The sequence below is a fragment of the Schistocerca cancellata genome, chromosome 3, assembly GCF_023864275.1.
Source record: "Schistocerca cancellata isolate TAMUIC-IGC-003103 chromosome 3, iqSchCanc2.1, whole genome shotgun sequence".
In the NCBI taxonomy this organism is placed as follows: Eukaryota; Metazoa; Arthropoda; class Insecta; order Orthoptera; family Acrididae; genus Schistocerca; species Schistocerca cancellata.
In genome coordinates this window covers 618365188-618392324 of record NC_064628.1, presented here as the reverse complement: position 1 = coordinate 618392324, position 27137 = coordinate 618365188, and the positions used below count along the sequence as shown (strand labels likewise).

The following is a 27137-nucleotide window of genomic DNA, read 5'->3' as shown; positions in this document are numbered from 1 at the left end:
GAAAGAATAAATAAATCGTCAACATGTAAAGCAAACGACAGTGTCGAGTGCTTTCATTCCGTTGCTCCCACAGACTGGTTTCATTCAAATGAGTGACTGAGTAGTCCAACTGACTGAAACGATTGTTTTCATTCTGTTGCACCCATGGACTAGTTTCACTCAAAAGAACAAATTAATATTTCAGCTGGTATGTAAAACTACAACCGAATGAGTCGATTGTTTTCCAAGAACCGAATGAATCGATTGTTTTCATTCGGTTGTTCCCATTGCTACGGAGTACAAAAGCCACCTCTACTCGCCACAAGGCACAGAGAACGCTCGAAACATGAAGAAAGGTCATCGTGCAGCAATGAAAGGTGGGTTATTTCGCTGCGTGCAGATGACAGGGAGTACGTTTTAGAAAAAATCTCGAGGTGTGAAGATCCCGCTTGGTGATAGGTTGCCATCTCGCATGTGTTAAAGACATTGTCATGCGAGGGATCTCATTACAGATAAAATAAGGGTGGTACACTATTATTAAAAAAAAGACAAGCTGAGCAGCGTCCAAAGGAAGCATCAGAAGCACTGCATGCCGCAAAATAAAGGACATCTATTGGCGATGATGCAACCCTGCCGAAATGTGCAACTAAAGCACAAATAACCTGGTTTCGCAGCGGCTGATCTTCACCAACACATTTAAGTAGAAATAATGGATGAAACATTTAAATCGCTTTTCATAAACTTTATTACAGAGTGTAATACAGAAAAAGCTGCTATACTAAAACAGGGGACTCGTGCGAAACTTCCGCACTTTTATAGTTTTAAATGTTGACCCTATTTGGAATAAGTGGTGTCGTTATGGAATAAGTGTAGTGGCGAGAATGAAGACGAAACACCTATAAAAATGAAGTAAGCACGTTAGACCGTAGTAGCAGTAGGTAAACAACAATTCAAGGCGACAATGACAAACATGTTTGTCGTTCCCGGCAGTATATTTGTTTAGAACAGTCGACTTGTACGAGGGGCAGAGATGATGGACTAACGCTTTGGTCATGGTTATTATTGAAGATATATTTGTGATAATATAATATGAAAAGGGAGCCTCTTATTCGTGATTAATAAGTTAGCTTCGAAAAATATAGATATGATGCTGAGCGTCCGTTATGCCTTTTTCCTAAGATACTAAAAGTCTCTTTTATGTTAAAATTTTCCACAAATAATACGTTATTGCGCAAAATCCTTATGGAATGTTAGAAGCCGGTTAATAAACCTTTCTAACAATACCTCATTCATCCCTGGGCAATTAGTATGTGTTGATAAAAAGAGATGTTAACTTGAGAAATAACATATATTTCAGTTTTAGAATGAGTGCCATCTACAACTAGGCGACTGAGTTATGACCTATCCAGAAGCAGAGATAATAGCTGACATCATCTTAACTATTTGAAAACACAGGTACAAAATAAAAATACAGAATCATATACTGGTACAGATGGCATTATCTGTCTGAAAAGTGAGTGACAAGTGAAGATAAATTTTACGCAGAGATACACAAGTGACACATTAACATAAAACTCTCAACACGAAAAAATTAAAAACAAGGAAAATTGCGTGACATGAAGATACAAAAGTAGCTTGCAAACATTCTACCAAGATATAAATGAAATATAAGATATAAACTGAAATATAATCACCCTCACCATCAAAAATTAATTTCACTTAAATTCATGGTACATAGAGCAAAATTTATTTCACTCAGTAATAAGATTAGAAAGTGGAAGTAATGGACAGCCATATTGTAGTGATGAATGTTCTGTAGTTAAGTCCCGTATTGTGAAGCTAGTTGGTGAAAAGTATTAATTACAATTTTTTTCAACAGTCTTCTGCCCGGTTTGATGCGGCCCACCACGAATTCCTCTCCTGCGCTGTTCTGTTCATTTCAGAGGAGCAGTTGCGCTGTACGCCCTCAATTATTTGCTGGATCTATCCCTATTTCTGTCTTCCTCTAAAGGTTTTACGCTCTACAGCTCCTTCTTATACCATAGAAGCTATTCCCTGAAATCTTAACAGATGTCCGATAATTCTGTCCCTTCTCCTTGTCAGCATTTTCCACATATTTCTGTCCTCGCCGATTCTGCAGAGAACTTCATCATTCCTTACCTGATCAGTCCACTTAATTTTCAGCATTCTTCTGTAGCAGTAAACCTCAAATGCTTCGATTCTATTCTGTCCTGGTTTCCTCACAGTCCATATTTCACTAGCATACAATACTGTGCTTAAAACACAAATTCTCAGAACTCTTCCTCAAATTAAGGCCAATGTTTGATAGCAATAGACCTCTCTTTGTCAAATCTTTAAAATTCTCACTCTGTGTTCTATGCATGCACGCTTAAAGTTGGCAACACTGTTGTCATACACGCCATTCGTCCCTGACCACTGCAGTTGAATTCTGTCAGTGACAGCGTAAACACGTCTGTTCTGCTAATAGTTTACACGAAGGAGGAACAGTGAGCAGTGATTCAGTTTCTTTGGTCGGAAGAAGTGAAAGGGGCTGAAACCCACAGCAGACTTTTACCACAATACCGAGACAGTGCCGTGTGACGTGAGAAAGTTTATTTGTCGATCGGAATGTTTGAAAGTGGCCGGACGAGCAGTATACATTAAAAGGAGCAGGACTCTCGTCAACGTTCACCATGGTCCAAAAGATACAAGTGCAAAAGATGGCTTTCAGGCGAGTTATCATCGATATGGTAGCCTCTTCTTTTGGACATCAGTCACGGTTTTGTCTATCAAATCATCATCGATGGACTCAGGTTCCGATGAGTACAGAGACAATTTACCAAAGAGCAAGTCAAACGTGTTGACATCTGCTAGCGCAAACTTATCAATTTCACTTTTGACTGGGATAAAAAATGGTTCAAATGGCTCTGAGCACTATGCGACTTAACTTCTGAGGTCATCAGTCGCCTAGAACTTAGAACTAATTAAACCTAACTAACCTAAGGACGTCACACACATCCATGCCAGAGGCAGGATTCGAACCTGCGACCGTAGCGGTCACTCGGCTCCAGACTGTAGCGCCTAGAACCGCACGGCCACTCCGGCCGGCTGACTGGGATAGTCGCCCGTCATGAGATGTGTGTTCATCACAATGAGACAGAATAAAAACACCCTGAATCACCAAAGACAAAATAATTCAAGACTTGCCATCGAGGGTAAAGATTATGTTAATTATTTTCTGAGATGCAAGTTGACCTGCACTGGAAGAGTACATGATAAAGGGAACGACCATCGACAAAGTCTTGCAGTAAATTTTTGGTAAACATGCTGGAGCCAGCAATTCGCAGCTGATGACGAGGTGTGTTGTCGAAGATAGTATTCCTGTAGCATGACAACGCACGCCCGTACAAGGCTACCACAAAATTTAAACCATCAAGATATTGGATTTTGAGCTGCTGGAAGACCCTCCCTGCCGCCCGCATCTTGCTCCCTACCTCTTTCATTTGTTTTGGCTGTTCAAGAATGCTTTGCAATGTCGTCAATTTTCCTGAGACACAAAACTGCATAAAGCACTACGAAAGTAGCTTCGCGACCAAAAGAAAACCTTCTTTTTGCGAGGAAACGTAAGTTTTTAAGACGCTGGTCCCCCAGGGCATTGGCCGCGCGGGGTAGACGCGCGGTCTTAGGTGTCTTGTCACGGTCGTGCGGCTCCCCCCGTCGGAGGTTCGAGTCCTCCCTCGGGCATGGTTGTGTGTGTTGTCCTTAGTGTAAGTTAGTTTAAGTAGTGGCTAAGCTTAGGAACCGATGACCTCTGCAGTTGGGTCCCATAAGACCTTGCCACAAATTTCCAATTTTTTCCCCAGGGCATTGAAAAGGAAGAAGATTGTCTTGGAAAAAATGGTACATGTCGAACCACCATTTATAGTAAATACTTTGTGGAATGAAAAGTGTAGAGTTTTTAACTCTCCTTCGGATTTTATTATAAATGTAAACTGAGCACATTTCAGTCGTTTTATTTGCAAAAGAAGTTCTATTTTGGAACATGGAGAAACTTTACAAAATACAATAATGAAACAATATCTTTCTGTTACCATTTAAATTAGAAATCTGTAATACACCCATTACTATAATGAAAACCTCTTGAGGCCATTTCCTCTAGGATTTAGTAATTGTTACTCTGAGATAAATGGAAAATGGTAAACATCCACAGCTGGACAATTGTGGGCATTTACTGGCAATGAGGGGCTGATGATCACTGCGTTCTACAAAGTGTCCTGTGTGCTTGTCCATATATCTGGCCTGCCTGTATTTTTGTCTCATCAGTAGAATTATCCAACAATAACATTCGTTGCTATTGTGTAGCGCTATTTTCCGACGCTGGAAGACTTACACAGTCTCCAGAAAAAATCCTCTCTGAAAGCATTCCATCATTATCACCAATTACATTTAGTTTTTCCAAAAGCTGCATGCCCTGTGTCCGTTGAAGTATCTACTGTCTACACTTTTCCAGAAGCTTTTTTTGCTATGTAATGAAACAGGTTGTGCCAAAGTTTGGTCAGTCCCCTTCTTGACGGACAAAAGAGGTTGTTGGACTTCGTGTGGTGACTTCGTTGGAGGCTATGTGCGTGGCTCTAGCCCAGGGGGCTGCAGACAACATCCCCACCCCCCTCCTGTTTCTTAGAAGTATTCTTAGCACTATAACACTGTACAAAGCTTAAATTACTAAAATAAACCAGAAAAATGTAAGGTAAACTCTTTGGTTACCAATTCATCTGAAAGTTACAAACAAAGACAACTGATGCATACCACGTTCGTGTTGACACCAGATAATTGTAAACGATATGGTACACAACGACTCACACACATTAAACAACACAAGAACTACAAATCCGCTAAAATTATAGCCTAAGTGTACCAGACACAACGAAGGAAACTTTCCAAACACAGCTGAAAGCTTCAACAATCCATAGATAAAATTCCATGGAGAGAGAGACTGCACTAATTACACTCCTGGAAATGGAAAAAAGAACACATTGACACCGGTGTGTCAGACCCACCATACTTGCTCCGGACACTGCGAGAGGGCTGTACAAGCAATGATCACACGCACGGCACAGCGGACACACCAGGAACCGCGGTGTTGGCCGTCGAATGGCGCTAGCTGCGCAGCATTTGTGCACCGCCGCCGTCAGTGTCAGCCAGTTTGCCGTGGCATACGGAGCTCCATCGCAGTCTTTAACACTGGTAGCATGCCGCGACAGCATGGGCGTGAACCGTATGTGCAGTTGACGGACTTTGAGCGAGGGCGTGTAGTGGGCATGCGGGAGGCCGGGTGGACGTACCGCCGAATTGCTCAACACGTGGGGCGTGAGGTCTCCACAGTACATCGATGTTGTCGCCAGTGGTCGGCGGAAGGTGCACGTGCCCGTCGACCTGGGACCGGACCGCAGCGACGCACGGATGCACGCCAAGACCGTAGGATCCTACGCAGTGCCGTAGGGGACCGCACCGCCACTTCCCAGCAAATTAGGGACACTGTTGCTCCTGGGGTATCGGCGAGGACCATTCGCAACCGTCTCCATGAAGCTGGGCTACGGTCCCGCACACCGTTAGGCCGTCTTCCGCTCACGCCCCAACATCGTGCAGCCCGCCTCCAGTGGTGTCGCGACAGGCGTGAATGGAGGGACGAATGGAGACGTGTCGTCTTCAGCGATGAGAGTCGCTTCTGCCTTGGTGCCAATGATGGTCGTATGCGTGTTTGGCGCCGTGCAGGTGAGCGCCAAAATCAGGACTGCATACGACCGAGGCACACAGGGCCAACACCCGGCATCATGGTGTGGGGAGCGATCTCCTACACTGGCCGTACACCACTGGTGATCGTCGAGGGGACACTGAATAGTGCACGGTACATCCAAACCGTCATCGAACCCATCGTTCTACCATTTCTAGACCGGCAAGGGAACTTGCTGTTCCAACAGGACAATGCACGTCCGCATGTATCCCGTGCCACCCAACGTGCTCTAGAAGGTGTAAGTCAACTACCCTGGCCAGCAAGATCTCCGGATCTGTCCCCCATTGAGCATGTTTGGGACTGGATGAAGCGTCGTCTCACGCGGTCTGCACGTCCAGCACGAACGCTTGTCCAACTGATGCGCCAGGTGGAAATGACATGGCAAGCCGTTTACAGGACTACATCCAGCATCTCTACGATCGTCTCCATGGGAGAATAGCAGCCTGCATTGCTGCGAAAGGTGGATATACACTGTACTAGTGCCGACATTGTGCATGCTCTGTTGCCTGTGTCTATGTGCCTGTGGTTCTGTCAGTGTGATCATGTGATGTATCTGACCCCAGGAATGTGTCAATAAAGTTTCCCCTTCCTGGGACAATGAATTCAAGGTGTTCTTATTTCAATTTCCAGGAGTGTATAATCTCAGAATTGTAGCATTGTGTACCTAGAACTGGAGTACTTAAGTTTTAACGTACAAACAGAAAGCTGTAACCTAAAAAGGCAATTTGATATTCACTGTACAATTCATACATAATTTTTATAGCCTACATACATAATAACAACTTGACACTTGTCATTTATCAAATAGGGTTAGCGTAAATACGCTGTCCAGTCACATTAATGTGACCACCTGTCAAAAGTCTGAACAATCACTTTTTGCAGCTCGGACCTCTGCGAGATGTACAGGAAGAGAGTCAATTGGTTTCTGGAAGGGTCATGGATGTAGTGCCACGCCGACTTCAGTGCTGTGACCAGCTGTGCTAGGTTATTCGGTTGATTATCCACTGAATCACGACTGCGTTTAAGTCTGGGGAGTCTGATGGTCAGGGGAGTACGGTAAACACATCCTGGTACTCTTCGAACCACGCACGTACATAGCGAGATGTGTGATAACTTGCATTATCCTGCTGGTATATGCCATTGTCCCTAGGAAAATCAAACTGCAAATAGAGATGGACATAGCCCCTTTGATAGATGCATACTTGTGTTTATCCATTGTTCCTTCCAGAATGACATCACCGAGGGAATGTCACGAAAACCTTCCGCAGACTATAACTCTCCGACGATTGTTGCGGGGTGTGTGCTCTCAGACGTTTCACGCCGTACACGCTGAAGGCCATCTGTCCGATGGAGCATAAAACGTGATTGATCTGAAAAGGCAACCTGTCACCACTCACTGGACGTCCAGTTGCGTTGCAGGAGTGCGAATCCCAGCCGTCGACGCCGATGAACAGCATTTGGCATCGGTGCATGAACCATGCGCCTGCAGCACTGTTCGCTAAACAGCTGTTGAGCAAACACTGTAGGTCGCACCTTGATTCAGCTGGGCGGTCAGTTGCTCCGAAATTGCACGTCTATCCACCTGTACACATTTTCGCAGCCAGACCATGCAGCCTGTAATCTGTGACCCATCGTGCACCAGAGTTGACTCAGCACCAGTTTTGGATAGTGCCACATTGACGCCACGACATACTTTAACCACGGGAGCATGCGAACAGTTTACAAAGTTTCTGTTTTTCGCGAACCTCCCTCCTTTCTCTCTCTCACACACACACACACAATCAGTCGTACATGCCTTGTATACCCTCCACTGCCAGTGCTGCCACCTGTCGTCTTTGAGTGGTTGTTGCACGTTGACATCGAACATAGGCAGCGGCCATAGCAATGTGACTGGACCGTCTAACGTGTATGTAGCAGCTAATAGCCGGAGCCATAGACTTAAGCTTACTTTATAAGTTCCTTAAGAGTGCAGTTTTCCTGCCGAGTAACGAAAAAAAAAAAAAAGATTTATAGAGACGGTAATATTTTAAGATATGTTTGATTTAACTGCCATTGGTGAATTCGGCCGATTTACTCAGAGGAAGAAGGTTAACAGACGCGGCTACTGCGGGGTTAGAGGATGTGACAGAAGGTATGTCTTGTTGTTTGTGTTGCAGTATTGACAACTGACAGGCATGGGCGACTCGTACGGATTAGTTGCTATGGTATGAATTTCTAACAAGGCCTGGTGAATACGCATATGTACGTGGACATCATCAAAGGGGGTATACACCTGCAGCAGGGAATATGAAATTAAATGAACCTTGTTGTAATGCAGTTCAATGAGTAGAAGAAAAATGACATTCAGTCTTAAGCATTTGTGATCGTGTCTCATATTGCATCATTAATCTAAATATGAGCACAATTACTGTTATTCATCAGTTAGTCATTCGCTCATACTGACAACACAGCAACATTTCGTTACACAGTTACAGTGTCGCAAATCTGGAGTCGTTGAGGTTGGCAGCAATCTGGAACAGATGAGTCGACACGAAGTCTTCCGAATGATGCCGACTTTTAACAATCAGCATTTGGGGCCAGCGGCAACTTATCTCGGTCTTATTATAGCTAGTATATTGGGGGCTCTTAACGTAGCAACTTATGTAGGTTATCAATTAATAATGAGATCGATACATGTGCGAAGATCCGTACATACGTGGTCTGAGGTGTCTCCCCACAATTTCAGTAGGCCTACTGGCTCTTGAGCAAGAGAGTTTGACAATCACTGGTCTGTAGGGTTTAAGTTCTGGGATGTAGCTAGTTATTCCGAGTACGTGATGGCCTCATACTGCAAGCCATTTTGCTTCGATTCATCTAGCGACAGGCTACAGTTCTGTGACGCGGGGATTTCAGTGTAGACCACAGCTCTAGACATGAACCCACAAACAACCCTAGCTGCATACAGGCACCCTAGCTGCATACAGGCGTTGATATACATCATGGGGGACATGTTGGAAATGTGTGCCCCGACCGAGAATCGAACCCGGTATCTCCTGCTTACATGGCAGACGCTCTATCCATCTTCTTTTTTTCCAATTTTGTTCGTTTTCGTTCGTTGCATCTGCTCAGGGCGGACGTCGTAAGACATCCGTTTAAGTTCGTCATTGATCCATCAACTCAGTTTTTTTTTTTTTTTATTACAGAGGGCAGTTAACCATCTGACCGAACGTGCTGGGCTACCGTGCCGGCTATCCATCTGAGCCACCGAGGACATAAAGGATAGTGCGCCTGCAGGGACTTATCCCTTGCACGCTCCCCGTGAGACCAACATTCTTTCGGGAACAGATACTACTTTCATATACACAGTTAAAATATGGCTACCCGGCCATTGACCTTCCCGTGCGAACATTCAAGCTATGCCCCAACTTGGTAGATTCATCTGCCACTACTAATGAGTGTGATGAGCAAACATCTATTATTCGCACTACGGAAGTAGTGGTTCAAAAATGGCTCTGAGCACTATGGGACTTAACTTCTGAGGTCATCAGTCCCCAGAACTTAGAACTACTTAAACCTAACTAACCTAAGGACATCACACACATCCATGCCCGAGGCAGGATTCGAACCTGCGACCATAGCGGTCACGCGGTTCCAGACTGTAGCGCCTAGAATCGCTCGGCCACTCCGGCCGGCAGGATGTAGTCGTGTGGACATGTTGGGAATGTGGGTCTCACAGGGAGCGTGCAAGGGATAAGTCCCTGCAGGCGCACTATCCTCTGTGCCCTCAGTGGCTCAGATGGAGCCGTAAAGGTAGCTCAGCGTGTTCGGTCAGAGGGCTTAGCTACCCTCTGTAATAAAAAAAAAAAAACTGAGTGAACGGATCAACGAACAATAAGAACAGGTGTCAACGGACGTCCGCCTCGAACAAATTCGATGAACAATATAGAACAAAATGGGATAAAAAGAGATGGATAGACTGGCTGCCGTGTAAGCAGGAGATTCCAGGTTCGGTTCCCGTTCGGGGCACACATTTCTAACATGTCCCCAATGATGTATATCAACGCCTGTATGCAGCTAGGGTGTCGATTTAATTATCATTTCATTCTAGAGAAGCTGCACAGTGATCAATGGTATCTGTTCTTTCGGGAACAGATACTACCTTCAAACAAAAAAACTAATCAGAGAACTATATTTTTTCGAGGTGATCAGTAGAATTTTATTATTATAACTTGCACCCTTGTAAAATCTCTGTAGTCCTAAGCGAGGGTAAAAATTTAACTATGTTCGTTGTGAAATGGATCTTGCTGGACCACCCTGTAGCATGCTAGGGCCCATCTTTGGCTGTATACGGTAGCGGGATGGATACGTACCCGTTGGGGATGTCCACAGGACTGTGGGCAGTGGCTGAGCCCTCCTCGTCCACCGGCATGAGCAGCAGGTGAGCGCGCGAGTCCAGCATGGACGACATGACCAGGCTGCCGCGCCGGCTCACCACGACGCGCTCGTCGAAGTCCGCACCCTGTGTGGACACCGGTGACGTCGCACCCTGCGACACCTGCCGAGATCCACAGTTTGCTGTTATCTTTCGCTGAAACCTGGCTGACATCTGTTAGCCTTACATCTTAAAATAACGTATGCAGCGTCCATTCCTATTAGTTAATTTCATGTTCCATGGATTACGTGCACGATAAAACTTAATGATGTGGAACGAGTTATTTTACATTCAGAACGCAAATTAATTTGTGATCAAGGAGAAACTTTTTCAATTTGTTTACAAATACTACTTTGCTGTCTATCAGACATTTTATATCACTGAGTAAGCGACCAAAAATTTTTGTTGCAGCATTCTCCACCCCTTTTCGTGCTAAAGACAACATTTATGTGGAGTAATGAATGTCATTTTTCTTTCTGGTGTTGAGCTGCAGCGGATTATTTACAACAGACTTCATGAGGAAATAAACATTATACTGTGAAGCTGTAGACAGAATGCCCATCTCCTTAAACTTCTAGTCTACAAGATGATCGGGCTTGAGCATCACATATTATTCTTACAGCACGTTCTTTGCGATGAATACTTTCTTTCTTAAAGATGAGTTACCCCAAAATATTATTCAATATGCCATTAATGAATGAAAATTTAAATATGATTTGTTTTTCTCCAAGATTTGCTGTGTTTCTGATTTCAAATGTGGGTAAACTAAGCTGTTTTAGGGGTTCACAAATGTGCTTTTAGCAGTTTATTTCTCATCTATACGGACACACAAGAATTTTTAAATTTCCAACTTCCGTATTATTTCGTCACGATGTGTCACACTTGTCACCGGTGTAGTACTCCGAGACGTGCATAACTCAATGTGTTGCGTCTTTTTAAAATTGAGGGTGAGACCATTCACAGAAAACCTGTCAATGAGACTTTTAAGAACATTATTTACCATTTCCTCTGTTTCTGTGTGAATGCTTGTACTGATTCCATCATTAGTGTCATCTGCTAAAAGAATTAACTCTGCTTGTTGTATATTCGACGGAGGATCGCTTACGTATATTAGGAACGACAGTGGACCCAAGCTGAGCCTTGCGAAACCCAATAAGTGATTTCTCCCCAGTCAGAATAATGTCACCGGACTACATTGCTGGTTGAATTACTAAGTACCATTTTATTCATTATTTTGGTTAGATATTACATTGTCGATTCGTTGGCTATATCATCAATTCCATAAAACTGCAATCTACCTAGGACAATATTGTGATTCACACAGTCACGGCTTTTTACGTAGGTCGCACAAGATACCAACCGGTGCTGTTTCACTATTTAATGCTTTTAAAATGTAGTGAGTAAGCATGTAAATGGCATTCTCGGTAGAGCAGGTCTTCTGAAATCTAAACTGCGGTTTGATGAGAATAATATAGTAGCTCATTGAGATACTATTCTACAGTACCTCACCTCCTCATAAATTTTGGAAATTGATGTCAGCATGAAAGAGGGTTCTAGATGCAACGCTGTAGTTAAACTGGCTAATATATTGAAAAGTCCATTGATTCGATCTCTACTTATTCATATAATTTTTTTATATATCCCTGAATTCCATTTCTCACCATATTTTTTGCGTAGTTTTCTTCATTTCATTTTTAAAGTGCAAGTAACTGTAAACGGTTGGATGAGTGAGACTACAGCCAGAAAACTGACATGTGTAGAGACCCTAAGAAGAAAAGCGAGGAGGTGTTTAGTGTCAACTATCAAGTATTACGAATTATGTGATGAAACATTCTCTGGTAATCAGCGTGGCAGCTTCGTCTTTTTAGAAACAATGTTGCAACGAAGTTCCTACTCGTCATCTTCAGTCGGAGGACCTCTGGAATATAGTCTTTTATATTGTATTGAGCATGCTAATCGCGTGTCTCCGGAAGACAGGGGTAGGAGGGAATACTGTTAAAGTCTCGGTTCAAAAATGGTAGTAGAAATTAATGTGTCTATTAGAAGATAGATGCACGAAACATACAACTATCATCGTCATACTTTAGCGAAATACCGTGACGAGAAGCCAAGAAAATTCTAGCCCTACATAAAACCAGTAAGTGAGCACAAGGCTACTATCTAGTCACCCGTTGAACAGCATGGCGTGGCAATACAAGTAGAAGAAAACAAAAGAAAAATTTGGGTTTAAATTTCGTGTTTCGCAGGAAGATAGTGCAGATGTATACGGGGTGGACAACAATATGGAAACACCAAACACACAACACATTACCATGCCTTATCCAGTGTGGGAAAACCGTTGGCATTCAAAACAGCTTCCACTCGTCGCGGGAACTATAGATACAGGTCCGATATGGTTTTCAAGGGAATCTTATGCCATTCTTCCTGCAACATGCTCGCAAATTCAGGTACCCATGATGGAGGTGGATAGTGATCACATACCCTTCTATCGGAGGTAGTCTACAAATGCTCAATAATACTGAAAACTGGTCACTGTCGTGGCTAGGGGAGATGTGAAAATCCATCCTCATACTCACAGAACCAAACCGAGACGATGCGAGCTGTGTGAACATGGATCCTTTCGTCTAGTAACACAGCATCTCTAATGGCGAGCAAACATTACGATGCGATGAACCTGATCAGCCAAAATAGTCACATTATCTTTGCTAATAATGCGACCCGGTAAAGTAACCATGGAGTCTACGGAATATTACGATAAGGCTGTCCAAATCATCAACGAATCCCCGCCATGTTTCACTCTTGGGACGTAAACTAGGCCAGAAGTTCGAATTAGTGTGAAGAAAGATTCATTCGAGCAAATGACTTTCTTCCATTGCTCCGTAGTCTAGGTTTTCTGGCTTCTGAACCACGTTTTCTTACTACAGGCATTTGCGTCACAGATGGTCGGATTTGGAATTCCGCCTCACTATGCGATTCCCAGCTTATGGGGGCTCTCTTCGCGTTGTTCTGGCGCTGACAAAGTTGGCGTGTGGGATATTCAGTTCTGTAGTGACTTTTGCAGCTGTCGTCTTCTTATTTTTTGTCATAATCCTCTTCAACGACAGTTTGTCACGATCACTCAACATTCACTTTCATCCGAATTGTGACTTAGCGGATGAAGTTACCCCGATTTCCATGTATCGGCACCTCTTGAAACACGGAGCCTTTCGGTTACTTCGATTGCAGAAGCATCCACCGTGCGAGCGCCAACAGTTTGCCCACGTTCGAATTCACTGAGCTCCGCCATAATGCACTCCCAACTACACACAGCACTGTTCTGACCACAACTGACACTTGCAAAGAATTGAGGCCACTGCACAGGTGCCGTTCGTGCTCAAATACAAGAATACCTGCAGGCTTTTCTAGCATTTGCGTTTATGTTCAAGCATGCATTTCTAGCGGTGTTTTCACAATTCTATCCATCCCTGTACCATCGTTTAGACGGTCACACAGACTTCCATATGGTCGACATGCAATACGTATCTCTGGCGCTGACAAGCAACTGAAAGAGTTGAAAACAAATGAGTCGCCAAGTTCGGGCGGAGTCCCGAATAATTTTTTAATAGATTAGTACTCAGGAATGACCTACTACTTAGCTTGCATCTACCGCAAACCTCTCCTCCATCGCAATGCCCCAAGCGATAGGAAAAGTGTGCTGGTGACTTCTCTATATAAGGTGGGTAAACGAACGGATCCGCAAAATTACATACCAATATCCCTAACTTCGGTTTTTTTCAGAATCCTTGAGCATATTTGTAGTTCGAATTTAATAAATTTCCCTGAGACAGAGAACTTGTGTTTGCAAAACACCCTGGATTTAGTAGGCATCACGCGTGTGAAACTCAGCTTGTCCTTTTCTCGCTCGATAGCCTGGGAACCATGGATGGAGGGCAAGATTCCATCTTCCTAGATTTGCGGAAAGCGTTTCACACAGTGCACCACTGCAGACTATTAACGAAGGTCCGAGCATACAGAATAGGATCTCATATATGTGAATGACTAGAAGATTTCTTAAGTAAGAGAACCCAGTTCATTATATTGAACGGCGAGTGTTCAACAAAGACGAGGTTATCTGCAGGACAGTGCGAGGAAAGTGCTATAGGACCACTCATGTTCTGTTTGTACATAAACGGACGCATAGCGTGAGCTGCAATCTGCGGCAGGCCGGAGTGGCCGAGCGGTTGTAGGCGCTTCAGTCCGGAACCGCGCGACCGCTACGGTCGCAGGTTCGAATCCTGCCTCGGGCCTGGATGTGTGTGATGTCCTTAGGTTAGTTAGGTTTAAGTAGTTCTAAGTTCTAGGGGACTGCTGACCTCAGCTGTTAAGTCTCATAGTGCTCAGAGCCATTTGAACCAATTTTGCAATCTGCGATTGTTTACGCTGCAGTGTACTGGAAGGTGTCGTCGATTACTGACTGTAGGCGGACACAGAATGGCTTCGATAAATTTTCCATTTGGTCTGATGAATGCCAACTTGCTTCAAATGTAGAAAAATATAAGTTAATGCAGATAAGGAGGAAAAAGAAACTTTTAATGTTCATATACAGTATTAATTGTGTGCTGATAGATGTGCTAACAGACGCAGGCACGCCGATTAAATATGTAAGTGTAACTTTGCAAAGAGATAGGAACAAGCAAGTAAGGTCTGCAGTAGGGAAAGTGAATGGTCAACTTCAGTTTATTGGTTGAATTCTAGGAAAGAGTAGCTCATCCACAGAGGAAATCGAGTTTAGAATACTAGCGCGACCGAGTCTTGAGTGCTGCTCGAGTGTTTGTGATCCGCACCAGGTCGGACATCGAAGCAATTCAGGTGTGGCCTGCTTAGATTTGTTACCGGCAGGTTCGATCAACAAGCGAGTATTACAGAAATGATTCGGGAACTCAAATGGGAATCCCCGGAGGGAAGATGGCACTCTTTTCGCCAAACGCTATTGTAAAAATTTGGGGAACCGACGTTTAAGACTGACTGCAGAAACGATTCTACTGCCGCCAACATACATTTAGCCAAAGGACAGTGAAAATAAGATAAGAGAAATAAAGACTTGTACGGAGGCATATTGACAGACGTTTTACAAACGTCAAAGAAACATATATTATTTACGGAAAAATTTTAACTCAACAATTTTCAATGGCTCGAATGAAACTTTTGTGAAAACTATCAATTACTTCAAGAAAACTTTTGGCTGTACCCTTTCAGTAACTTGAAACGTAGCAAGGTGTAGCAGCTCCGCGTGCTATAATCCTACTACTAAAATATATTCTTTTGTTTTCTGATCTCTTTTCGTTGTTAAGCTATATATCAAGAATACCTAAAATTGCTAAACTCGTATCAGCGCTCTGTTTCATTAAACTTTCTTATTCACGGTACAGTTTTTCAGAGTACTGACGGTAAGATTAGTTTTAGATAAGAAAGTTTATTTACACAAATTTTCACAACTTTATGTCACGTAACCCATATACGGTTCAGAATTTTACTTCATAATTATTATTTGTTTTCGTATTGGCATACTTATTTGGAAGCCCTCATTCTCCTCTTATAAACAAACGTTTTACTTTATCCCAGAAATTGGTTATTTAAAACATACTGCTACTCAAAATTTTCGTGTTCTAGAATGTTCGAGGAGGAGGAGAAGATTAGTGTTAAACGTCCCGTCGACAACGCCGTCATTAGAGACGGAGCACAAGCTCATATTAGAAAAGGATGGGGGAGGAAATCGGTCGCGCCCTTTCGAAGGAACCACCCCGGCGTTCGCCTGAAGCGATTTAGGGAGGTCACGGAAGCCCTAAATCAGGATGGCCGGACGCGGGTTTTAACCGTCGTCCTCCCGAATTCGAGTCCAGTGTGCCACCTAACTCGGTCTGCAATTTTTGAATCCTAAAATGTAATACTGTCCTAAATCCAGTGCTATAATTTTATAACCCCAATATTATTGTTTCCAAATGCGTATTTTTTAAACTTCTTGGCAGATAAAAACAGTGTGTCAGACTTGGACTCGAACCTGGGTGCCCTTTCTTCCAGGGGTACTAGTCCCGAAAGATAACCGGGAGAACTTTCGTGAAGTTTTGAGGGTAGAAGAATAGGAACTGGCGGAAGTACAGCTGTATAGGCGCAGGGTGGTCCCGAGTCGTGCTTCTACAGCTCAGTCGGTAGAGCCCTTGCACGCGACAGGAAAAGGTCACAGGTTTGAGTCGCGACCAGTGCGCTGTTTTAATTTCAAATGAGCACACTCTCTGATATAGACTGAAAATTCGTTCTGGAACTGTACATTTTCTGGAATAAAGTAGAAAATTTAATTTTCCAGAAAATATTGCCTGCGTCTGGAAATCCTAGCGTACATTATAACTTACGTCTCATAAAACAGAACCTTTGTTTCCGCAATTTAAGGAGATACAATAGTCAAAAGAACAGTGTTTATGCATAACCTTAGCATTACCAACGGCTGGGAGGGGGGGGGGGTGGGGGGGGGAGGGTTTCGTACGTTCACTGACTCAATATTCATATGTTGTATCTACGTTCTGATGTATGAAATTATTCATTATTGCATTTGCAATTGAGTGATTGTAGAACTTTTTAGTTAAAATTCATTTATTTGATATTTATTCTCCATTGGCCTTACAAGCCCCCCAACCCCCGCCCCACGGCTCCGTCGCTAACTTTTTATTTAATAAAATTGCAGCCAAATAGCCACATAGAGTTACTTTTCTTAACATTTTACATTTACATTTTACATTTTTGCATATTCATTTATAGATTTCACTCTTTTACTGCTCAGTTCTATGTGATATCGTTCACAGGCTTCGTTACACAGTTCACACACATGTTGTGGTTGGGTCGTGGTAAGTTTTGTTTTTGCAAATTGGTTGATGAAAGCCATGAATAGAACATCTGGTTACTACATGTCGCAGTTGGAAGTTTGGTGCTGTCCATGAGCGGTTCGTCATTGCTTCGGTGCCATAGCACTCCGGCCATACTTTTTCTCGTTTATCCTGCATGATCTTCAGTTGATTTCTGGAAGCCCTGGTGTGTGACATCACATATCGAAGTTTGATGTCTTCAATTAGGAATGTCTCTCTCGCTAGCAGGTACAATAGTCTAGATCTTGTTGTCTTTGAGAGATCTAGTGCTCTTTTTAGATAAGTGTTTCTAGATTTTTTTCTGTCAGGTGGTCTCATATAACCTCCATCCCATAGGCCGGGATAGGCAAGATTTTTGCGTTGAATAATTTCATGGCTGTTTCTAGACTGAGTTGGCGGATGTGTTTGATGTCCTATATTGCTATTATTGCTTGGGCTGCACGTTCTGTTGTATGTTTTGTGAAGCATTTGGCTGTTGGTTGCAATGTCACCCCTAGGTATTTAAAGTCTGATGAGGTTTTTCAGTTTTTGTCCTCTGTTGTTGATTTCCGCATTCTTGCGTGTTTTGCCTCCTTTTCTGAAAATCACCAATTCTGTCTTTGGCTCCGTCGGTAATACCAAGGAAAAATTTTAGGTGGTTTAGACTTTGGTTTTAATTATTTGAAACGAAATGAGCTTTTGCATTGTAATTTCCAAACATATTTTTATGAAGTCGAACGTTTTTATTTTCATTGTTTCTGCTGCTGTTGAACAAGTAACATCAATAGACAACGTTTGCGTAACAGGTCTTTTGAAAGAGTGATTAAAGAAGTCTTGAACGAATCAAATTTAGATGAAAGTGAAGTGGATGATGATGTGGAAGAAATTGGAACTGATTCACCGTCCGAGAATTATGCTGGCTTGTAGGATAGGCAATTTTCAAGGATGGTAGTATGGGCCAAAACAAAAAAAATAGGATCTAAAATGTATACCTAAAGAGCTAAGAGTATTTGTTAATCTTCTATACGGTGTAACACATATTTTCTGCTGTAAGCTCTTTGGTTTCCTTTTGGAGGAGGTAGTGCGGAAAAAACAACATAAAACTCTAGTAAATATGAGTTCTAAAGTGCGTGACTTCATTAGAAGAGATGTGATACACAGTATCAAAGATGAACAAGTGCTCGTAGCTCTTGCAGTATGCGTTTTATTGCATATGTTTACTAGATCTCTTTTCTTGTTTTGGTCTATACTACCACCTCCGAACGTTGCCTCCCCTACAGTCTTAGCAACAACAGTGCCGGTACAAGTTTTCCACTGTCAGAGGCGTCAGAAAGATTTCACTTATAACTTCCGCTCGGTTGTTTCCAGACCAGGGTCCCTTACCAACTATCCATGAAAGTTTGTAACATCATCACGGAATCACCCTGCAGATTACGTCCACTACGCGTTACATGTGTCATGTCAACATCGTCAGCTGTACTTCCTCCTGGTTTAGTCCGTGTATTACAACAGTGGCGCGTGTCTGGCAGTGTGGGGTACCTGGGCGCGCCCATTGGGCACTGCGCGTCCGCAGGCGAGGTCGTCCTCCTCGGCGGGCACCACGTGCATCGACAGCCGCTGCTCCTCCACCGTGGCCGGCCGCGTCTTCAGCTCGTGCGTCGGCCCGCCTGCAGAACACACCAAACACGTCACTCTCTGTACAGCAGTCTAAGCGAATTGTTTTCCCTGCAAAAGAGGTATCCACTACTAAAGTATTTCAGGCAATCATACATTGTTCGAGAAGGGTGCAAGCATGAGTTTCACCTGTACACTTCGTTTTCTGCACAAAGGGCTTGTTAGAGAACGCACGAAGTAATGAAAGATTATCTGAAACGCACATAAGTGGAACACACAGCATTTGGTATAAATTCATAAGCAAATTAGTTAGCAAAATCGCCCCATTCGAGAGCTCTTCTGTCATGACTACGAATGGCGGGGTAGCTATAAAGTTTTAATTATCACCTCGAAATATTCAAGCCTCGGCCATGAAACGTAGTGATGAACTGATGGTGTTAGTCCTTCTCTCTATACATTCAGCCATCAACTGACACATTTCTTACCACCGATGAATGACTTAGAGAAGATCTTGCTTGTAAAAGTCTGCAATTTGACTGTTCAGGAAATGTGAATACTTTTGGAGCGAAAGGAATGGAGAGGAAACAGGATGCGAAAAATATAGGAAGGAAATAATGACTTCTAGCCGCACAGAACACTGTGACAATCCAATAGCGAGAGTTGAAAATTTGTGCCGGTGTGAAACTCGAACCCGGATGCTCCGCTTTCCCAGAACGGTTGCCTTAACTGCGTCGGCCATCTGTACACGCTTTCGGTCAGAGACAGATTCCCCACTTCCCATCTACTCCCGTCCGTTAACTCACTACTAGCAGATTTCTGATTCCCAGAGGAGTTCGGACGTTGGTCGTGCATCCGCACTGAAAACTTTTTCATTAAACAGACGTCGCACCCATACAGAACAATTGGACGACAATGATACTGAAGATATGAATACTCAGACTTAATAGACGTAGAATTTGACACCTACGTATTATAGATATGAGTGACATCTGTTCCGTCGGACATGTCTAACAGAACAGACGTCACTCATATCTATAATTGTCCAGGAAATGCTTCACCTCTGAAATCACCTCGTCGTCATTTTGCAAATTTTTCATGGAAAGCAAAGACGGAGAAGTCACTGGGTGCCATCTCAGCAGAACACGGGAGGTGGGGGGAGTGGCGAGAAAAATTTGAGAGCCCAAAGAAGCAGCCTGTGTGTAACGATGTGCAGACTCGGCTGAGGAGTTGTCGTGGAGCAAAAATAAACAAATAAATGAAGCTGTAGCCTCATCAAGTGATGTCACTAGTATGCTCCTACACGAGCATAAGCTGTTAATACACCATGGAACTCCCAAAATGCCCATTAGTGGTTGGGTCTTCACTCTTCATCTCTATCAGCGTCGGTGAATCCACAAGTTTCCATTGATCTCTTTGCTCCTTTGCCTCGCTATCGTTCGTAATGATACACACTACACTCGTCCATGATGATTACGCCGCTAAAGAAATCTGGATTCGTTTGGAACATGTACGCTTGGGTTCGGCAGGCTATTTCAACACGTGAGAGCAGTCGCAGATACCAGTGCACGACGGCGTTTCTCATGTTCAAAATGTAGTTCGTGATATTGGTCTCTGATCTCTGGCTGACTTTCAGTTTCTTCACTAACACATCGATTTTGATACGCCGGTTATGAAGCACAAATGGTTCCACTTTTCTCGTGATTCCTAATTCTTCACGGAGTATGGTCTGCCACTTCATTCTTTATCATTCAGATTTGTTTGACCACACTAAAAACATCCACGTCAGAAAAAAACTGTGCCGGGGGGGGGGGGGGGGGTGATGGTGCAATGTTGCCATTCCCATTCAGATGCAGGAAACATATTTCCATGCGGTACTCCACTTTATGAATAGCGAGCGCAATTTTGTTTTGGATCCCCCAGCGGCGTGCTGCGGTACTATGGGGTGGGCGTTTTATCGTGTATCAGGACCAGAGTAATCTAACTTCAAATAAACAAGAAATTGATAATATAGCACGTACTTAGCGTCGGCGTCACAGCAGATTGTAGGAGGATCAAGATATACGTGGTAACAGCGTTTAATAGTAGTTATATCGTCGATGTCCGATAAAAACAACATTCCGCTTCGTTGTCGTACGTGCCAGAACGTTAGAAACGCACCATAATCACAATGACAACAGTAAATCGCCGCCGCAACAGTCTGCTATCAGGGCAACAACGAGAGTAGTCCCACCGATCGCTGCCGCTTACAATAGTGGACAGAAAGGCCACCGTGCAGCAAGTGACTTGTGAATCCAGTGGTGGACAACAATAACTACTGAACATCCACTTCATTTAGAATGAATTCTTCCCCACCTCGTCGCCATCCCCACCACTATGGGATAGAAGCGTCCTCCATACTCGTGCACCTGTGGTCCCCTCACGTCAAAAGGACTGCGATTAGCACGGGCTTACGAATACCGCCTCTTGCTCTTGACAATCCAGGCACTGTAGAACTAATGAACTGCGGTACAGGTACAAACTTTCCCGTGGCTGGGTACAACTATAAAGAAAATCTCAACTTACGATTCATTTATTTTGACAACAAGGCGCCATTTAGATAGATGGGGAATTATTCTCCTATGGGGATCGTTTACGTGGACTGGGATTGGGATTCTGCTACCGTAGTACTAGGGAAAGATACAGGAACTTACTAGTGGTATTTTTTTCGGGGCGTAGTAGAGTCCAGGTGTTAGCGGCTACTACATGCTAGTAGCAAGATATTAATTCGGTTGATCTGGAGTGTTTATGCTGCAATAAGAAATAGAACATACCACATATTTTACATTCATTCATAGATTGTTGATATACAAGGTGTCCCAGATCTGTTGGATCCAAATTATGAAGATGACACAAGGAGCGACATTGAGAATTTTGACGTTAACTATCTAATGGTCAGAAATGAACAGGCGCAGCTCGTGCTTTCATAATGCGGAAGGTTGCGACGTATAGCGACAGGAAATATGGTCCAGGGCTCAACAAAAGTTTTATAGACTGTGTTTCCTTTCCTTTTCAAAATCAACTACTAAATAAAAACAAAGCTAAAATCAACCTAAAATCTATAGGCAGTAAGTTTGCACCCTGACGTCATGTTACTTGATACTTTAACGCAAAAATCTATACTAAAAATGACGCGTTTTGGAGGGATCTAATATATTTTGTATCACTTAAAATGCATATTTTTGTAATACGCAAGTACAAAGACGGAAACCACCAAATACCGCATAATAACGTCAATGTTTTTTGTGTTTTCAATTCTGAACTGTAGATGCTTAACCCTCTTCACGTTTATGAGTTTGTGTTTATGACTTCACGCGACGAAACAAAGGCAATTATGTCTTTATTTGTCAAGGTAACTCCACCAATGTGGTTGCGGTATACAGTTTCTGCTGAATACAGCATAACCATATAGTCCCACATGGCTTAACCTTACCACTTTCCCTATGATGGTAACGCCACTTTTCTTCTGAACTTACCGTATGTAACTGCTGAGCCAATGATTATAGCCATTTTCAGTTGTGTCAGTGATAGCTACCCTGCTATGTAATCTGATATATCTACATGTATTATTTTTAAGTACCTTGGATGATTTTTTTCATTATTTTTCTTGTAAATCTGAAGATGGCCTAATCTGTCCAAAACGATTCATAACAATAAAACAGACTGTACTTCAAGTGCGGGATGTGTTTGATAAAGTTATGCCTTGTTTGGTCGCAATGTTTTCTTTTATTGTTTAGATCGAACGTTTCAGAGTTACAATTTCTACTTCAATGATTACACTGAGGTTTTTCAGAGTTACACCCAGTTTAGTGATGTAGCAACATTCAAGGCAATACTGACGCTAGGACTTGTTTTAGAAGATAGCGTGAAGAGAGGCACACCTACGTCTATAGAATTTATAGATTTAGAGAAAGCTTTTGACAATGGCGACTGAAATACACTCCTTGAAATTTTGAAAGTACTAGTGGTAAAATACAAGTAGCGAAAGGTTATCCAAAGATCTAAAGCTCGTAGAAGCTGCAGCTGCAGCTACAAGAATCGAAAGGCATGAAATGGAAGCTATAAACGAGAAGGGAATGAGAGATCGGTGTAGCCTCTCCCAGATGTTATTCAGCCTGCACAGTGGGCAAGCAGTGCAAGAAACGAATGAAAAATTTGGAAGCGGAATTAATGTTCAGGGAGCAGAAATAAAAACTTTGCAGTTTGTCGATGGCATTGCATTTCTGTCGCCAAAGGCAAAGAACTTAGAAGAAGAACTGAACGAATTGGATAGTGTCTTCGAAGGGGTTACAAGATGAATGTCAACAAAAGTAAATTAAGGTTAGTGAAATGTAATTGCGTTATATCAGGAGATACTGGCGGAATTAGCTCAGGAAATGAGACACTATAAAAAGTAGATGACTTTTCTATTTGGGGTGGAAGCCGCGTGGAATTAGCCGAGCGGTCTTAGGCGCTGAAGTCGTGGACTGTGCGGCTAGTCCCGGCGGAGGTTCGAGTCCTCCCTCGGTCATGGGTGTGTGTGTTTGTCCTTAGGATAATTTAGGTTAAGTAGTGTCTCAGCTTAGTGACTGATGACCTTAGCAGTTAAGTCCCATAAGATTTCACACACAATTTTTTTTTTTTGGTGGAAAACAACAAAATGGGCGAAATACAAAGTATGTAAAATTAAAACCGGCAATAACACGAAAAGCGTTTTTGAAAAGATAAATACGTTAATGTCTTTTATTTTCTATTTGTATCTGTATTTATATCAGTGTATGTCTGTACGTGCATATCTGTCTACCTACTTTTCTATCTACCTCCTTCTTCTTCTATAGTCTATAAACTGAAGCCTCTCGCTGCAGTTTCTGTCTGTATGTTCGGCTATTCTCAGGAGCTACTGTAGGGATGTTAATGTAGTTTTCACTAATATATAGGCGTATCCACAGGGAAGTTTCTGTATATCAATTATAAATATTTCGTGTAAATTGGTTGCACTATGATAAATTAGTATTAGCCACTGTAAAAGCGGTGCCGTGGATATCTAGTGACGAATGGTAGAACTGCTTGGAATCAACCACAGGAGACAGGCATAATTCGGCCCGACTGCAGAGCCTGCCCAATGCAAGTTACCGCTACTGGAGGCGCAGCGCAAACTACCAGAAAGTTCCAAAACGACCTGCAAAGAAGGACATATCAGGTATTAAGCTCATAATAACACGTTGTTTTGGTATAGAGTTAAAGGCAAGGGGTCTGAGGGAAATGTGGTAGAAGGTCACAGAGATTAACAGTGGCAGAACTCCTTGCAGTCATTCACAGGCTGGTGTAAGCTACGGATCTGAGGAGGTTGGCGCGAACTAACCATAGCCGCAAGGCTGTCCGAATATAGCACCAGGCCGGCATGAGATATTGTTACCGGGGATGTGGCGCGAGCTACTGCAGAATTCCTCTAGTTGAATATGAACATGAGTGTCACAAACTGTTTCCTGAAGCCATTTGTATGGAGTGCAGTCTTGTACAGAAGTCGAATGTGGACAATAACAAGTTCATACAAGGAGGAATAGAAGCTTTCGAAATGTAGTGTTACAGAAGAATGCCAAAACTCAGATGAAATAATTAATGAGGAGGTACTGATTCGAATTAAGGAAGAAAGAGATATATGAGAGAACATTACTGAAAAAAGAGATTGGTTGGTGGGGTATATCTTGAGGCATCAAGCAATCATCAGTTTGGTAATAGGAGGAAATGTGGGGAGGAGATTGAAGCCAAAATTGTAAAGGGAGGCAAGGCAGGAAAACAGGAAGCAGGTTCAGTAGATGCATGATGCATCAGCTAAGTAGAGATGAAGAGGTTTGCACAGAATAGACTAGTGTGGAGAGGTGCATGAAACCAGTCATGGGTCTGACAACAACAACAAGTAGTTTACAAACACATGGTTCACACGTGTTGCTCAGTCAAGACTAGACTGATGTGACAAAAGTAATGGGATACCTCCAAATATCAGGTCGGACCACTTCTGGCGTGGAGCAATTCGATGTGGCATGGGCTCGACAAGTCGTTGGAAGTCCACAGCAGAAATACTGAGCCGTGTTGCCTTTATTACCGTCCATAATTGCGAATATGTTGCCAGTGCTGGGTTTTGTGCACAAACTGACCTCTCGGTAGTGTCTCACAAATGTCCGATATGACTCGTATGGGGCCAAATCATTCGTTTGAATTGTTCAGAATGTTCTTCAAACTAGTCGCGAACAACTGTGGGCGTGTGACATAGCCCGTTATAATCCACAACAACTTCATCATTGTTTAGCTGCAAATGGTCTCCAAGTACCCGAACATAACGATCTTCATTCAACAGCGGGTTCATGTGGAGCAGAGGACTCAGTCCTCGGCCCACACCATTATGGAGCCATCACCAGTTTACACAGTGCCTTGTTGAAAACTTGGGTCGATGGATTCCTGGGGTCTGAGCCACACTGGAACCCTACCATCAGCTTTTACCAATTTAAATCAGGTTTCATGTGACCAGCTCACAGTTTTCCAGTCGTCTAGGGTCCAAACGATGTGGTCACGAGCCCAGGAGAGACGTCACAGACGATGGCGTACTGTTAGAAACGGCACTCTCGTCGGTCGTCTGCTGCCATAGCTCATTAACACCAAATTTCACCTCACTGTCCTAACTGATACGTTCGTCGTGCGTCAGATGTTGATTTCTGAGGTTATTTCAAGCAGTGTTGCTTGTCTGTTAACACTGACAACTCTACGCAAATGCGGTTTTTTCGCCCTTTAAGTGAAAGCCGTCGGCCCCTACGTTTTCCGTGTGAGAGATAATGCCTGAAATTTGGAATACTTGCCACACTCTTGACACACGGATCGTGGGATATTGAAGTGGCTAACGATTTCCGAAATAGGATGTCCCATGCGTCTAGCTGCAACTACACTACTGGCCATTAAAATTGCTACACCACGAAGATGACGTGCTACAGACGCGAAATTTAACCGACAGGAAGAAATGATGCAAATGATTTGCTTTTCAGGGCATTCACAGAAGGTCGGCGCCGGTGGCGACACCTACAACGTGCTGACATGAGGAAAGTGTCCAACCGATTTCTCATACACAAACAGCAGTTGACCGGCGTTGCCTGGTGAAACGTTCATGTGATGCCTCGTGTAAGGAGGAGAAAGGCGTACCATCACGTTTCCGACTTTGATAAAGATCGGATTGTAGCCTATCGCGATTGCGGTTTATCGTATCGCGACATTGCTGCTGGCGTTGGTCGAGATCCAATTACTGTTAGCAGAACATGGAATCGGTGGGTTGAGGAGGGTAATACGGAACGCAGTGCTGGATCCCAACGGCCTCGTATCACTAGCAGTCGAGATGACAGGCATCTTATCCGCATGGCTGTAACGGATCGTGCAGCCACGTCTCGATCCCTGAGTCAACAGATGGGGACGTTTGCAAGAGAACAACCATCTGCACGAACCGTTCGACGACGTTTGCAGCAGCATGGGCTATCAGCTCGGAGACCATGGCTGCGGTGACCCTTGACGCTGCATCACAGACAGGAGCGCCTGCGATGGTGTACTCAACGACGAACCTGGGTGCACGAATGGCAAAATGTCATTTTTTCGGATGAATCCAGGTTCTGTTTACAGCATCATGATGGTCGCATCTGTGTTTGGCGACATCGCGGTGAACGCACATTGGAAGGGTGTATTCGTCATCGCCATACTGGCGTATCACCCGACGTGACGGTATGGGGTGCCATTGGTTACAAGTGTTGGTCACCTCTTGTTCGCGCTGACGGCACTTTGAACAGTGAACGTTAGATTTCAGATGTGTTACGACCCGTGGCTCTTCGTGATGGTATGGGTTGCCATTGGTTACACGTCTCGGTCACCTCTTGTTCGCATTGACTGCAATTTGAACAGCGGAAGTTTCATTTCAGATGTGTTACAACCCGTGGCTCTACCCTTCATTCGATCCCTGCGAAACCCCACATTTCAGAAGGATAATGCACGACCGCAGCTTGCAGGTCCTGTACGGGTCTTTCTGGATACAGAAAATGTTCGACTGCTGCCCTGGCCAGGACATTCTCTAGATCTCTCAGCAATTGAAAACGTCTGGTCAGTGGTGGTCGAGCAACTGGCTCGTCACAATACGCCAGTGACTACTCTTGATGAACTGTGGTATCGTGTTGAAGCTACATGGGCAGCTGTACCTGTACACGCCATCCAAGCTCTGTTTGACTCAATGTCCATGCGTATCAAGGCCGTTATTACGGCCAGAGGTGGTTGTTCTGGGTACTGATTTCTCATGATCTATGCAGCCAAATTGCGTGAGAATTTAATCACATGTCAGATCTAGTATAATACATTTGTCCAATGAATATCCGTTTATCATCTGCATTTCTTCTTGCTGTAGCAATTTTAATGGCCAGTAGTGTACCATACG

General features: G+C 43.5%; 1 protein-coding gene across 1 annotated transcript in view; it reads right to left on the bottom strand.

The window, feature by feature from the left end:
• LOC126175523 (uncharacterized) overlaps positions 1-27137 on the bottom strand; it is a 337116-nt gene that overhangs the window by 56845 nt on the left and 253134 nt on the right. Inside the window, exons 6-7 of the mRNA XM_049922350.1 lie at positions 18593-18720; positions 10120-10304 (exon numbers count right to left, since the gene is read on the bottom strand). Coding sequence (XP_049778307.1) covers positions 10120-10304; positions 18593-18720 — 313 coding nt within the window. The remainder of the gene's footprint in view (positions 1-10119; positions 10305-18592; positions 18721-27137) is intronic.